This window comes from Ambystoma mexicanum, chromosome 3q (genome assembly GCF_040938575.1).
Source record: "Ambystoma mexicanum isolate Mex_15411 chromosome 3q, UKY_AmexF1_1, whole genome shotgun sequence".
In the NCBI taxonomy this organism is placed as follows: Eukaryota; Metazoa; Chordata; class Amphibia; order Caudata; family Ambystomatidae; genus Ambystoma; species Ambystoma mexicanum.
The window spans coordinates 1,172,426,176-1,172,441,594 of record NC_090926.1 but is presented as its reverse complement, the minus strand read 5'-3'; the positions used below and the strand labels follow the sequence as shown (position 1 = coordinate 1,172,441,594).

The window sequence follows — 15,419 nt, the reverse complement described above, 5'->3', positions numbered from 1 at the left end:
TGAGGAAGGATTCAAAGACACAGGACTTTGTGTAGATGGGGTACACCATGTGATATCCCTATATTCGATTGATAGGTTGCTATACATAATACACCCTGAGGAAAACCTCAAGTCGTACCTGGAGGTGCAGGAGAATTTTTGCGGCTGTGTCAGGGATCTCGATTAGTAAGACAAAATCCTGCCTATTCCCACGAGCAGGATTGGTGGGGGTAGAAGAGGGACAACTCCTGTGCCTGGGACTACAATGGAAGACACATACCTTGTCTAGGTACCTAGGGGTGGATATTCACTGTGACTCAAAAGACACATACCAACATAACACACTGAGGGGGAAATCTGGTTTGAATGCCTCCATTAAAATTTGGAGACTGTTGCCCCTCTCAGTGATTGGCAGAATAGCACTTTTAAAGCCCAACGGCTGTACCATTTTGTAAATATCGCATACCTCATACCCAGAGCCTTTTTTAAGGGCCTAACCTCAATAATAGGTAGCTTGCTGTCCAGTCATTTGGTCGACTACAAACTGGTCGACTGCAATTTGGTCGACGTCATTTGGTCGAAAACCAAATTGTCGAATTCTTTTTTTTTTGTTTATATATGTGTTTTGTGGGTTTTCGTGTAGAAAAAAAAGGGGGTGGGGGGGGGAACCCCCCCAAAAAAACCAAAAAAGTGGTGAAAATAATAAAAAAAATCGACTATTTGGTTTTCGACCAAATTGATTCGACCAGTTGTCCAGTCGACCAATTGTTTTCGACCAAATGACTGGCAACCGGTAGCTTCATATGGAGAGGCAGCAGACGGATAGCCCTAAATGTCTTATGTAGGGAATTTACAGAGGATGGGGCTGCGCCCCACGCACTTTGAACTCTCTTACTTGGCAGGACAGCTTCAACATGTGGCAGGGAGGCTAGGTTGACGTACAAACAGGCACACATAACCTGATGAGCCCAGGTATTATCCTGTTCTTCCTAAAATAGGTGGTGTAGCTTACAAGGAAGAGTATCAAAGACCCCTCTTCCCCCCCGGGTCTCCTGCAGTTAAGCATGCAGATATGGGCCAGAACCAAAGCGATTCTAAAACCCAAAGAATCCTACTCCCCTCCGATCCCCTCCCTGGCAGCCGTATATGGATACAATGAGGAACATCTAGCACAGAGTACTCTACTGGGACGATAAGGTGGTAGTAACGATAGATCTCTATTCCTCGGATGGGATCCTAACATTCCAGGAATTGAGTGAAACTTTTGGGATACACGAGGGCCAGTTCATGACACACTTCTGAATAATACACGTACTAAAAAACAAATGGCCATACTTCCCAAACCAGGGGGAAGAGAACAAGGTACTAGGATTGGTATATTATGTGTCAGAGCAGCCGGCGAACAGGACGATGGATCTGGCCCGGGTACTACCAAATGGAAGAATTGCAATGGCGTGGAAGACAAGGGAGGGGGTCCACACATAGATGGTGGGAGGATCTAGAGAGACTGTCTATGGCGAAGCAGTGGTTTGGTTTGAGGCACTCCAATTGTGTAGAAGGGAAAGCTTGGTTGATATAACGACCTGGAATTCCCTAGTGCGTGCTCTCTTCACCTCACCCGACGACAAACCCTGATAAATCGGGGTTACCGAGAATAGACACTAAATAGTTGGGGCTACGACCCGAGGAAAGGACGGAGAAGATCTCCTGTATCAATCAGAAACAATGTCAGGAACTTTCAGAAGGTGATAGCTGTGTTGTCAGTTTGGGTTGGGGAGAGGGTGAGGGGGAACGGGAAAGACTTGTATGCAAAATGTGAGCTCTGGAAGGAGATACTGTATTACAAGTACTTGGATGATATTTTTTTCAAATGTGTTTATAAACTATTTCCCAGAAGTAGTTCCTCTGAAGGGTTCACTAATATCCAGACCCAGTGGAAGGAAGATGAGGTAACCTGTGATGGGTCACTCAATTGTACCCCACAGTCTAGCAGTCTCAATGAGTCTTTTGAGAGCTCTCCGAAGTCCAATTGGAGCCCTTAAGGAACCCCAGAGAAGGCAGTGAGCCCTTATGTCCAGCTTCTTCCCAAAATCCCTGACCATGAGTTCAAGGTCTGGGCCTTGCCAGGTTGTACAACTCAGTGAGGCAAACTCTTCAGTGGGCCTTGGTAGACCCAGAAGGGCTTCCATAAAGTTTCTCCTGAACAGTAGGAAGGATTTTTGTCTGGATGGATGAAATTGAAGCCCTGCTCTTGGTTACAGAAAGGTAGATGGAAAAATCTGTATCCCTCTCGGTCGTCTGCCAGAGTAGCCCTTCTCAAGCTTTCATTGAGGGTGGCCTAGTGTCCCCTCAACTAATTTCACAAGAAGAGGGGAGAACTTTGCTGAGGCAATTCTCCCCTTGGTTTTACCAGATTCCAGGCTCCGTAGCGCACAACTGTCACTGGAGTTAGTGGACCCACCAAGTTTGGGAGATTTGATGGTTCAGAACAAATTGGAACTGACAGAGGCATAGTCACGATTGTCTAATAAGTGAGACTGGAGCTAATGTATTTGGGGCCCACCGCAGTGACCGTAACATCTGTAAAGGCTCACTCTGCTTTAGTGAGTGGGCATTTACAGATTTTGGGTATTTTAGCTTTACAGCATTTGTCTGCTAACTGTGACTAGTGTCCTAACATGGCTGTGCCACAGGGTTTTCGCTTGTTCCTTTGACCATTTTGTTTGTTGCCCTTCTTCCTGGCTTACGAGGTCAGGAAATTCCTTTTTTGGTCATGCACTTCCCCGGGAAAGCCTTGGTTGTTACGGGCAAGTGCAGGGCATGTGTGTTCTAAGCCAGGAGGTGGGTAGGACTGGCTGGTTCCAATACAGAAAATGGTTTCTGTATGTCTGGAGTGTATGCATGAGTTTCACCGACAATGGTCCCTGATTGGATCACTGCTGGGGTGTGAGTGAGGGGCAGATCTTCTGTGCTCATCTGAGTTTTTGCATAAGAAGAGTCCTGCAGCCATTCCCCAGAGATCCTGCAAGGAGCCAAGTATCCTGCATAGCCATGCCGACCCTAGCCATGCCGACCCTGAACATCCTGCAAAGGCCTGCCTTTGCTTAAGTCCCAAGGGAGCCCTGTCTGACTAGTGATCTTAAAAAAAAAAACAAAAAAAACCTTCATCAGTGTTTCGGCCCATAGCAGTGGTGGCAACAAGGATTCTTGGCTCTTCTGGTAACTCAACAAGTTTGATCCTTTTGTAAGTGTCCCTGGACCATCCATAGGACTGACCAGATCTAGTTTGGGCTATCGCTGTAAAAGAGTTCTTCTGTGTTTCGGCTCTGGAATTGAGGGGTTGTCTGCTTGTCCTGCAAGAGTCCTTCCCGCGAAACGACAGAGTCCTAGCATCAATGGGGCCCAAGATAGAGGGCCGGCTTTGACCGCAACATCTGTGTCTCCTGCTGCCGCCGTGCAAAGATGACGGTCCCTAAAACCGGTGTTCTTGCATCTGGTCGACCGCCATGAAGAGTCCTGCACTGGTGCCAGCTGCATTGTTAGAAAAGAAGTTGCACCAAGCTCCTGTACCCGACTGGACCTCTGCCTGCACCGGCAGCTACTGGGCTTCTTCAACCGGAACCAATGGCTGGAAAGCCACCCTCAGGTGACCCTGCAACAACCTGCCAAGTCTGTAGAAAAAACGAGTACAGTTGGTAAGTTGTAGCAATACTTACCTGCCCCCCCTTATCTCCACCCTTGAAATGTTTAAATGATTTTTGAAACTTTTACAACTGTTTGGCTTTGTCAAAACATGTTGCCGAAAGCCCTCCAAAAGCTGGGAGCAGTCTTATTCACTAGAAAATATCATCTTCTGACTCTTGGAACCTCCCTCATATCCACAGGACCCTCTTCCTACTCTTTTCCCACTCTTTAAAACTATTGGAAACTTTGAACCCTTGGGTAAAAGGCCCCATACAACTTGGGGATTGGCTTCAATAGTTAAGGCTGATATTCCCGTGGACTAGATGTAATAAATATTGACTTGCCTTCCCTTTCAGGTATTGGGAGGGGTAAGGGGGAGAACTGAATGTTTTACACTAGCTCACTGTGATTGTATATATGTATTTTACTGTTTAGTATTGTGTGATATTACTACCTGCTATTGATCATTTTGATAGTGTTATTTGGTCATAAATAGAGTATTTCTGTACTTACCTGTCTAAGTGTAATCCTTGATTGCTCACTATGTTGGGCTCATTGTGGACCTCTCGCCACACTCGCTCCTGAGGCTTAGCCTTGACCACTCTCTGTGCTTCCATGATTGGTTTGGCTACCGCTCCCAGAGTTGTTCCTATTCACTATAACTAGGTTGGCCTCCTAAACTGTCAACCAGGCCAGGGTTTAGAAATTCAGTCTGACAATAGTGAAGTTGAGGTTTGTCCTTAAAGAGGCAGCTTCTTTTCTCTGATGCCTATGGTGCATGTGAACATTGCCTTCAGCTCGTTCTATGTGAAAATGTCCCTGTGGGGAAAAAGCAGTTTAAAAAAATGTAGTCATTCAATACAAGCAATGCGAAGTGTGAACATGTTGCCAGTAATAAGGTCGCCTAAAATACTATTTTTAAAAGCACAAAAGTACAAGAATGTAAGCAATGGAAAAAGTCAAGAGGTCATCCACTTTGGTGGCGGTAGGTCTGTCTAACAAGAGCACACACTAGTCTTTTTACTATGCTTTGGTACCTGCCCTGCCTCAGTCTACCATGGACTAGAGAATGGTCATTGTCCTGGGGGCGTTGGGTGCTCAACAGCGCTGCACCCCCACCCCAGCAGTGCCTGACTCTTGCATCTGGTATTTAATTAATTGCTAGTGTTGTGAAGTACTTCATGAAGGATGCACTTCATGAAATGCATTAGGAAAGAGTGAGCACCCACCGGACCATCTATCCTGGGCATGCTACAGGAGCAAATTAAACTCCTGCAACATTCTAACTCACAGGATTTCATTTACCAGCTCAGTTTTGACATCTCCCACACTGTCCGTCTTTGCACGTTCATTCAGGGTACTACACAACTCCAGTTAGCCCAAAGAAAGATTTGAAAAGCAATTTCTAACCTAACAGTAGAGGTAGTAGCTTACAAACATTTCTGGTTGTAAGCTACTAGCTAGGCATAAAATGTCACTTGTACCCTCAGTTCTCCACATACACAGTACTCCATCTCTTACTTGCAAAGAGTCAATTAGCATTAATGATTGACTAGCAGCGAGTGCAAATTGTAAGGCATGCTAATAGTGTTTTATTTCTGTCCTGTTTGTCGCCATTACGCTACTTTGCAGTACCAAATTAATGTCAAATGCCATGTAGGTTCACACAGGAATACCACAAAAATGTTGCAGTCAGATTAGTTTTGTTTTAAACATTACAGAAAATTATGATTTTCATTTATTTTGAGTAGTAGTTGCATTTTTTTCTTTTTTTTGACATTTGTGATTGGGATCAAATTATGATGTCCATTTTTAAAGTCCTATAGGTGTTCAGTTTACCAGCCTCTGTAGCATGGGCATAGACCCAGTGAAGGCCTTGTTGGGACATGCACATGACTACAAACGTCAGCCAAAGCCATTCCCTGTTCAATACCTACATCCAGCGAGTTCAATTCAGTGCTTGTACATTGCGAAATTTACAGCACAATGGTGTGTGTGTTTGCAATAGAGAATGGATTACTAGACTCCTTTTCTCAAGAAATTTCAGATTTGTGATCAAGTATAGACTACTTAGTCTCTTCTAATGGCACAGTGGTTTGGACTGGCAGCCCTACATTGGTAAAGCCTTATGCTTTGAAAATGTGAAACTGAAGACTCTTGGCGTGATTGGTCTTTAAAGAGCGTTGTGTACTAGGGTTACTATAGAGTACAGTAAATAGGCTTACTGGTCACTTGTTTTTCATTTTTATCTGCTTGGCTTGCAGGTCGGTCACCACATGAAAATTTGGTTCCTTGCGATGTGCTGTTGCTTCGAGGAAGGTGTATCGTGGATGAAGCCATGTTAACTGGCGAATCAGTCCCTCAAATGAAGGTATGGAGGTCAAATTGCATGAATTTGAGAATTTGCACCAATATAATCTGATTTAATATCTGACATCTCTTTCCAGCTTGCCGTCTAAACTGGCCATGAATTACATTTGCCTGTTGGGTACATTTTCCACACACAACAAACACCGTTTTCCCTTGGTAGTCTTATGGCCATGTGCTTCCTCACGCTTTCACTTAATGAAAGTAAATGCTTTTGACATTCTGTGTTAGGAACCCATTGAAGATGCAGACTCTAACCATGTGCTGGACATGCAAGCGGACTCCAGGCTTCATTTGATATTTGGTGGGACCAAAGTGGTGCAGCACACTCCACCACAGAAAGCAACCTCTGGACTGAAACGTATGTTTTTACTCAATGCATGCCAACATAAATTATCTGAATTTTACATAGTCTATGCTGTGTTTCGATCTTTAAACAACTGTTAAATGTATGCAGGTTATGTTTGCCTCCTTATTTCGTTGTGTATGAGAAAGGAAGAACACTTTGCAAATTGTTTATTTTTTATATAGCGCCCAACTAGACCGTAGACATCAGCGCGCTATCAAAAATAAACCAATACAACAATAAACACAATTGTGAATAACAAAAATGCATAAAAATGTATTGGGTTAAAGGTGACTCCAGTAGGCCCTAACTATATAGCAGTTCATGCAAAAGAGAGAATTGCATAATGCATTCATCAAAATAAGCAAAACAATAATCTAATCAAATAAACTAAGACCAAAACAAGGGAAAAAAATGGCGCTAGAGTCTACCTAATACAAAAGATTATCCTCCTTCACCAATACAGAACAATCTTCTTACTAAAGACACCATGCTATGGTATTTACACAAGATCCACTACAAGTTTCAAATCAGATGATGTATTAATAAAGTTATTACAGTTAGCTAAAGCGAGTGGAAGGTAACTACGACTGCAACCAGGTATGAAGTCCCCATTATCCTGTGTGCACCAGTGATCGATTGTAATCTTCTGTAGGACCTCGATATCCGAACCATTTACGATCCCTGGTACAGTCCTCTGTCGAAGCCAGGCCTTGACCTTGTTTCTAAGGGCCTCCTTGACTTCAAACCCTACTGGTGCCATAATATTTCTTTGGCCCAAACAGTTTCTCCAAGGAACTTACCAGCAGTTGGAGGCATCTGAATTTTTCCAGTTCGTAGACTCGTGGTAGAAATAGGTTTAATTTTAATGTGATATCGATCACGACAGGATGATGCCAACATTGGATCCTCCACTACAGCAGGCAACACAGATGTTAATGATTGTACTTGCACTTCAGCGAGCATAGCTGTAGCCATAACTTGGGAGTGCTGCTGCTTTGAATATACAACCTTCAATTGTTTAGCCATATTCAAAGCATCCAGCTCAGTCCGAATATGCTTGGTCAAGTCGACTGTCTGGGAATGATTGATTATACGTGCCAGATTACTACACTTGTACTACACTTGGCAGCTCTGGTTTGCCATATCAACATTGGAGTATGTTTGGCTAAAATTATATATTTTCTCAGAATAGGATTGTAATACATGTGCATCCAAATCAAACACCAGATCTATGTGGCACAAGTTGAATGTCTTGACAGGGAACAATTGTGACGCAGTTTTATCCAGTAATTCAAACCATGTACCGAAATCATGAAAATTACTACATTGATGAAGTTCGATCCTCCTTACTTTAATTGGATGCCGCTGTGTTCAGTATTGATAAATTACTCCATACATCTCCTCAATGACCCCATAGAAGACTGTGAAGGGGGCTTCAGAGCAGGTTTCTCCCCTTTTTCCACACTGGAATTTACAGGCGTAGGCAGCGACGGGGCTAAGAAATCAGGACTTCTGGGATGACTACTAGTGTCCCCATCCTTGGATATATAGCTGGAGTCTCCCTGCTTAGCATGACCCTCTGTTATTAATAGAAATTGAACATTTAATTCAATTGGTACATCAAGTCAACCCAATAGGAAAGTGAACTGTTCTGTATTGATTTATTCTGAGCCTTGTGTTCTCCTGTTTTTGTTCCTCCCCAGCTGTTGACAATGGATGTGTGGCCTATGTTTTGAGAACTGGTTTCAATACCTCTCAGGTACAGAAAATCAAAAATGCTGAATTTTAAAAGCTTTCTTTAATTTGCATGATTCTGTGCTGCTAATGAGTTGAATTGTATGCAGACCTCACTAAATATGTTTGAGGAGCTGGGTTGACTGCTATGGGGGGTGTTCGAGAGAAAAGGTACATTTCCATGGACCTTTTCCTTTTGACTTAGATTTTGGTAAATAGAGGTGTGATCCAGAAAATTATATATAATGCTACTCAGTGACATGTCTATTCAAGTTTTTACTTAAGGTTTTTAGCTTTATTGGGGAAGGAGGTTATCAAATTGTTTCTCTTTCTAGAACTAATTTTTATTTTTGTCACTCCCACTTAAATGCCAAATTATGTTGAATTTTGATCAAACTAATACTTTTTAAGCCTCAACATTTAACTACCCTTTTCTGCCTAAAGGAAGTCTTCACATCTGTGCACCTTGTAATGTGTGAGGTGGCCAATGTATTAGATGCCTCTACTTTCTAGTATAAGTATGTCACTTGAGTTCTATGGTTTAGAATTGTCCCATACCATTTTATGGGATCTGTTATGGAGGTGGGGATGATTTCTAGAAGAGTCGAAAGCAAATTTCATGGTGGGTTTTAATTTTTTACTTTGTATAGCGCACAGACAGCCTGTGGGCATCGCAGCCCTTTTCCAGAGGTAGGTACAAGAGACTTAGTTACAGGCATGCATAACATATCAGATATACATGTAGCATCATGGTGAAACAGGAGCTAGTGTGGAGTGAGTTAAACAGCTAGATTTTGAGGGATTTGTGGTTTCTTCCCTCCATTAATCTCAAGAAGGGTGTAACTGCAAGTTATGTAATTTAGGGACTCATCTGATCATCACCCCGCCCTTCACTGTATAGCACTGCAGATGTGTGAATAATTGTTTCTCTTTTAGGGTAAACTACTGCGTACCATCCTGTTTGGTGTGAAGAGAGTAACTGCTAATAACTTGGAAACATTCATCTTTATCCTTTTCCTCCTCATCTTTGCAATCGCTGCCGCATCCTACGTTTGGATTGAAGGTATCAAGTTTTGTTGCGTTTAGCATGTGTTCATATTTTAGTAACCATTTACATAATACCTCCCACAATTATGAATTCTTTTTTGTGGTAAATGTTGAGGGTAACCATCCAACTCAATAGGAATAAAATATATCACTGCGGAATGATGAAAGCCCAAATTGATCAAGTTGTGTTGTAAACGCTGTTGGGGAGAATGTTAATTTCTTATCCCAATTCCCCTCAACGAGAGACCTCCAGTTCTTTTGCTGGACTCAGATTTTTTTTTAATCTGTTCTCCTGTGTGAATGGAGCTTTTTCCCCACTCATTCTTTTTGCTCTGACATGGGAACCCCTTTTTATTGCTTGTTTTCTTTTTACTCCAAATGAAGTCGTGCTTTTCTCAATGTACTTCCCTACAGGCATCTGTAATGTTTCCAGCACCCTATGTGCAGTGTTGCTGGGGGGGGGTCCCCTTGGACTCCCCTTTTTAATTTCACATGAGAATACATGTTCTCAGGGATGATAGGATATTTTTTCTTACTCGCTTTCCTTTTGTGGGATCAGCACACACCACTTTATGTGGGGTGCTGGGGCATTACACTGCAAGTCCTTTCCCACTGCTCCTATAACTTTCCAGTTACAGTAACCGACAAAGTTAAATGGCTGGTGGCAGTGGGTACATTTTGCTACCATTTGTGTTTTCACAGCTGCAATAAGGCACCCTTGGTTGACTATTTTCCCAAAATGGCCCATCTTCTTTTTTTCCCCAATTTGTTTTGTTTGCAAGTTCCTTCTTGGCCCTTCTACCATTTCAGGTGGGGGTGGGTTCTCCTTTTAGTTTTCTTTGGTGGAATCCTTTGTGAAGCCTTCCAAGGCTCCGGTGTGTCTGCTCGGGCTGGAAGTGAGGGAGGATCCCGAAACTTCGCTGGCCTTTCTTTGATGGTATGCCTAGCTGAATTCAGTTTGACCTGGGCGAGGCTGGCTGTCCTGCCTGCAGCACCTGCAAAAGCACTGCTGCTCTTCTGACCCTGTTTTCGAATCGCTAGGGAAGCTCCACCAAGGAAGACTTTCTCCTTTGGGCTGGTAGGCTTAAGTGCCCTCCAGACTACCTTCAATTTGGCGTCTCCGATGTCCTGTGACTTTCCTGGGCTGCAGAACCCCAATAACCGGGGTACTTCGACCAGCTCGGAGTGCATCGTCTTGCCGTGGTCTAATCTCACAAACTTCGGTGGCATCTGTGTGGGCCTCCAGAAGCAAGAAGCCTCTCCAGTGTCCCAGCGTCCTCTCACCAGAGTGCAGGACAGATTAACCGCAAGGATTTCAACGGTCTGTGACCGTTCACTCCTGGTGCTGATGAAAAGGTGCCAAACCGAAAACCGATGCAGGAGTACGAAACAACTTTTGCTGGTGAGTCCCTCTCTCGACTACTGCAGCAGGATCCCATCCAGAGTCACTGCTTTAGTCACCACGACCAAGGAACGGGACACCGGGTCTACATTCGTGTATCGGGAAGGCGTCCAGCTCCATCTTCACTCTCCAGGTACAGTGGGATTCTTGGTAAACTTACCTTGAGCCATGTCTGTCGCTCCTTTGTAATTGGAGTGTTATTTCTGTTTGGGTGTTCACCCAAATTGTCGCCCAGGCCTAACAGCTTGCGCCCCTACATACCAGTACTAAGAAGTTTCATCAGAACTGCTGCATTCCTATTGACTTTGCCATTGCTGGTTCCCCTGAAGTAAATCGTCCATTCCTATTGACTTTGGCATTGCTTGTTTCCTTCCAAAACCTGAACGGAAGAACTCTTTTCTAGTTGGGGAAAGGCTGCCTAAAACTTAACAAGAATTGATAGTGTTGCTTATCTGTTAATGTTGGTTCTTCACATTCTTGATTTACCTAGAACAGAGCTTTGCTGAGTTCTAACAAAGCTTTGCTGAGTTCTAACAAAGCTTTGCTGAGGTATTTCAAAAAGTGCTTTACTTGCGTGATTGAAGTCATTGACGTGTGGTAACAATAGTACATTGTAATTTACGCCCCTGCTTTATTTCTTATGATATGCGTTTGTTATTGATACAATATTTCTTTAGATACTTTGTCTTGTGTGTGTATACATAAAATAAATTACTATTTTTGATATATAACATTAAGTGTGTAAGTATTTCTTTGGTTCTAGTCATGTTCTCATTTCTGTGCCCTGATTTACAGCTCTTGTTCCTCATAAAATGGGTCTGGCTGCTCTGCCCCTCTACCAACCTTGGGTAGTACAGGCCTATATTAGAAGTTGGGACCCTGAAATCAAGAGATGTCTTATAGAGTTCAACCCTAAGTGGACTCTGCAAAAACTTACCTAAGACACCAACCCACTCCATTTTGGGTGGGTGCTCAAACAAGAAGTGTAATTTCAATTAATTGCAACAATTTAAAAAAAGTGTTAAAATTGATCATTTGAATGATTTACTAAAACTTTGTGTTGGGGTAACAGCGTAGACAAAAATACACTGTTGCTTAATATTCTTTCAGAAGAGGCAGTTGAGTCGGAGGGTAACATCTAGTCTGCTTTACAGTTGATTATCACACCCGATGTTTATTAACAAACTGTTTCTAAACACTGCAGTTAATTTGTATTGTGCTGCTCTAATAATGCATAAGGCTATTGGGGCAGTAGCATTTACGTATTGTACCCGAGTGTCCCTGAGAGTGTTCCTCACCCAGACAGTTTGTGTTACATGCTTGCCACTGCTATTCATCTTAACATTCTGCATTGTTGTGTTGCCCTTTTACTGCAGTAGTGGCCGTTTGTTTTCTGAGCAAGAGCAAAATGGCTGCTTGCCTTTTAAGTATGGTAACTAGCCATTTTCTTTGCGGTCGCTATTGCAAATGTGTTAATGACCGGAACTAATCTTAGCCATTTCTATTCATGGTCATTGACACTTTGCTCATAAAAGCTTTCCTGAATGAATGGATTCAAGTTCTAACTGGGTGAGTGAGGGTCTGCCACACAGCTCAATCCGTATTTCTTTGAGTGTACCCGCTTCACATAAAGAGAGCTCTGAACAACTTTTTAAGAACTGTTACCCTAACTGTTTACCAGTTGCTAAGCTGGATGATTTTCATGTATGCCGCTATTTTGAGAAGGCTTACATACCTCTTCCGGATTCGGACAAAGTCCCCTGCTTACCCAATCCCGGATGACCATGTGCTTATTTCAGCAACAAATGACTGAAGCTGGAGGTGGCATGGTAAGGATCCCATGGTTACTCCCACCATGCCATGCGTGGGAGTGAGGGGCTCGTCACATTCCCGCCTTAGGAGCTGCTGTCCCTTTAAGGAATTGCCTCGTTAAGAAAAGGCATAACCATCAGGATGAACTCCTACCTGACATGAGACTCCCTACAAGGTTTCAACCCTGTTTGTCTATGAGCACAGAAATACTTGCACAGAATGCCCGGATCCTTGCTCCAGTAACATCGGAGCAGTTGGAGGAGGTAGCAACATTGTCTGTGTGAGAGCCCTACTCCATGGAAACGAAAGAAGACTCAGTGCAATCCTGCTGGATGGAAGGCAGTCATTGCATGCAAACAGTCCACCCGCTCTCACCACAACTTTAATGTCCAATCCAAAACTGCGACAGCCCTCCCACTTATAGGCACAGCCCACCATGCAGCTAATTAACCCCAGCCTAATCCAGCAATAGGGAGACGTTCCTGACGGCAGTGCTGGGATGTGATCTGTGAGAGAGACCAACACAAGCATAGTGCACCACCACTTCCCAGTTCTTTGTAGCAAACCTACAACCTAAGGTGCTTAGGCTAGCGAAAGGCTTGAAGGTGAGGTCTGCACAAATAGAGCTGGGGCAGGAGGGAGAGACTCAGAAGCTGGGAGGAAAAGGGCTCAGGAGACAGAGGTAAGAAGACCTAGGGGAGAAAGACCCAGGGTGTCTTGGGGGGGGAGGGGGTGTTGAGGGAGGGACAGATGGATACATAGCAAGGTTGCTGGAGAGAGAGGGGGGGAGGTATTGGTGAGAGCCAGAAAGACCCTGGTGGGCGAGGGGGCAGAAGAGTGGGAGGAGCCAGAAGAGTGAGAGGAGCCCCATGTTGTTGGTGGGGCAGTGGGGAGCCATTGATATTTTATTTCTATCACGCTCGTACAGAAGTATTTCAGAGCACGACAAGACAAGGGAGGGGAACGGGAGAACAAAACAGCGATCTTACTAGGCCATTGAGAACACGCAAGTGTATGGGAGAGGGGGAGGGGAAAAGTGCATTGAAGGGGGAAGAAGTGGAAAGTGCGAAGCAGAGGAGAAACGGATAAATAACAATAAATAAATAAGGCAACAAACAGTGGTAGTACAGCGAGCAATTTGCAAGTGCAAGGTTTAAGGCAGCAGACCGGGTAGGTCTGATAAGTGCAGGAAGAAAAGGGGGGGCTGTATGGCTACAGGTACAGACCCCAGTGCAAGGGGTGGCCCGGAGGCAGTGTGGGAGGGTGGCAGGGTGAGCAGGTACCTGGGCCCAGAGGACGGAGGATGACTAGGTGCACGGTGCCAAGAGAGAACAGATCAGCAGTGGAGAGGGGGAGCGAAGGCAGAAGAAAAGAGGGTCTTGAGGTGCTTCCGGTACCGGAGATGGGTCTCCAATTTTTAGAGTGGCAGGGAGGCTGTTCCAGAGGGAGGCCCCAGCCGAAGATAGATCTACCCCCAGCTCGTTTCTTTGAAAAACGAATGACCCTGAGTGAGTTGGTGGTAGAGGAGCAAAGAGATAGAGAGGGGAGGTATTTGAACAGGGATAGCTGAAGGTATTTTGGACCCAGGCCCAAGAAAGCCTTGTGGACAATGCAGAGGGTTTTGAACTTAATCCTTGCATCCACTGGCAGCCAATGGAGAGATTTCAGAGCTGGAGAGATACGATCCCAGGGCTTGAGGCCAAGGACAAGTCTTGCAGTCCTGTTCTGGATTAGTTGCAGAGGGCGGAGAGTAGAGGCAGATAGATTTAGAAAGAAGCTGGTACAATAGTCCAACCTAGAGAGAACCAGAGCTTGGCATACCATGAGCTTCTGGAGGAAGGAGAGGAAAGGCAGAGTACCTCTGAGGAGGTACAGTAGGAAATGTGACTTTTTAGAGACCTCAGAGATGTGGGCGGAGAAAGAAAGGGTGGAGGCAAAGATGACCCCCGAGGTTCCTAGCCTCGCAGGTGGGGGTAGGAGTAGGGCCAAGGGAGGCCAACCAGAGAGTGAGTGGAAAGGATGGTGAAGGTGTGCTGATGAGGAGGATCTCCGTCTTGCTGGCATTCAAACAAAGATCATTGGCGGCGCACCAATCTTGAATGGCAGCTAGGCAATCGGAGATGAGAGAGGGAGAGGGGGTGGCAGAGGGCAGCCTAAAAATGAGTTGTCATCAGCATAGCACTGGAAATTTGAGCAGAAAGTGGCAATGCAGTGGGCGAGAGTTGCCAGGTATTGGTTGAAAAGCCAGGACGAGAGGTTAAACCCCTGGGGAACACCACAGGTAGAGCGGAAGATGGGTGAAAGGAAGGACCCAAGCTGGACCTGGGAGGGTCGATCTGAGAGGAAGGCGGTCGGCCAGGCCAGAGCCTGATCAGTGATACCCAGGTTTCCACAGAGACCGTTGAGCAGGATGGTATGGTTGACCGTGTCGCAGGCAGAAGAGAGATCGAGGAGGATGAGGACAGAGGGAATGTTAGAGTTAAGGTTGGAGAGCAGATCTTCGCGGATGTTCAGGAGAGCAGTTTCCGTGCTTCTGGCAGCTCTGAAGCCAGACTGGGGGTCATGGAGACAGACAACAGAATTGGAATGAAGGTTAAGCTGAGAGATGGCCAACTTTTCCAGGAGTTTGCCCATAAAGGGACTAATGGAAATTGGGCGATAGTTGGCTGGATAAGAAGGATCAGCTGTGGGTCTCTTGAGAAGAGGATGAACAAAGGAGTGCTTCAGAGGGGAGGGGAAGGATCCCAAGGCAAAGGAGTGGTTGCAAAAATCAGCAAGGGCCCGAGCCAGGGTGTCCATTTGGTCCTTGATGGTTTTAGAGGAACAGGGATGAACCTGTTTTGATCAGACTTTCATAGATCGGACTTGTCTAGCGACCTCGTCAGGGGAGAAAAGAGGAAAGGACGAGAAGGATGGTGGGAGGGGGGTGGCTAAAGGAGGGTCAGCAAGCACAGATGGAGAAGGGAGAGGACGGTTGTGGGTGGACAGGAAGTCCTGGGTTTTTGTCATGATGCCTACCCCCGGGGACCCAGACCAAGTCCAGCA

General features: G+C 45.0%; 1 protein-coding gene across 1 annotated transcript in view; it reads left to right on the top strand.

Moving 5' to 3' along the window:
* ATP13A1 (ATPase 13A1) overlaps positions 1 to 15,419 on the top strand; it is a 547,512-nt gene that overhangs the window by 79,167 nt on the left and 452,926 nt on the right. Inside the window, exons 7-10 of the mRNA XM_069604021.1 lie at positions 5,928 to 6,034; positions 6,262 to 6,391; positions 8,083 to 8,138; positions 9,050 to 9,176. Of these exons, the coding sequence (XP_069460122.1) occupies positions 5,928 to 6,034; positions 6,262 to 6,391; positions 8,083 to 8,138; positions 9,050 to 9,176 (420 nt within the window). The remainder of the gene's footprint in view (positions 1 to 5,927; positions 6,035 to 6,261; positions 6,392 to 8,082; positions 8,139 to 9,049; positions 9,177 to 15,419) is intronic.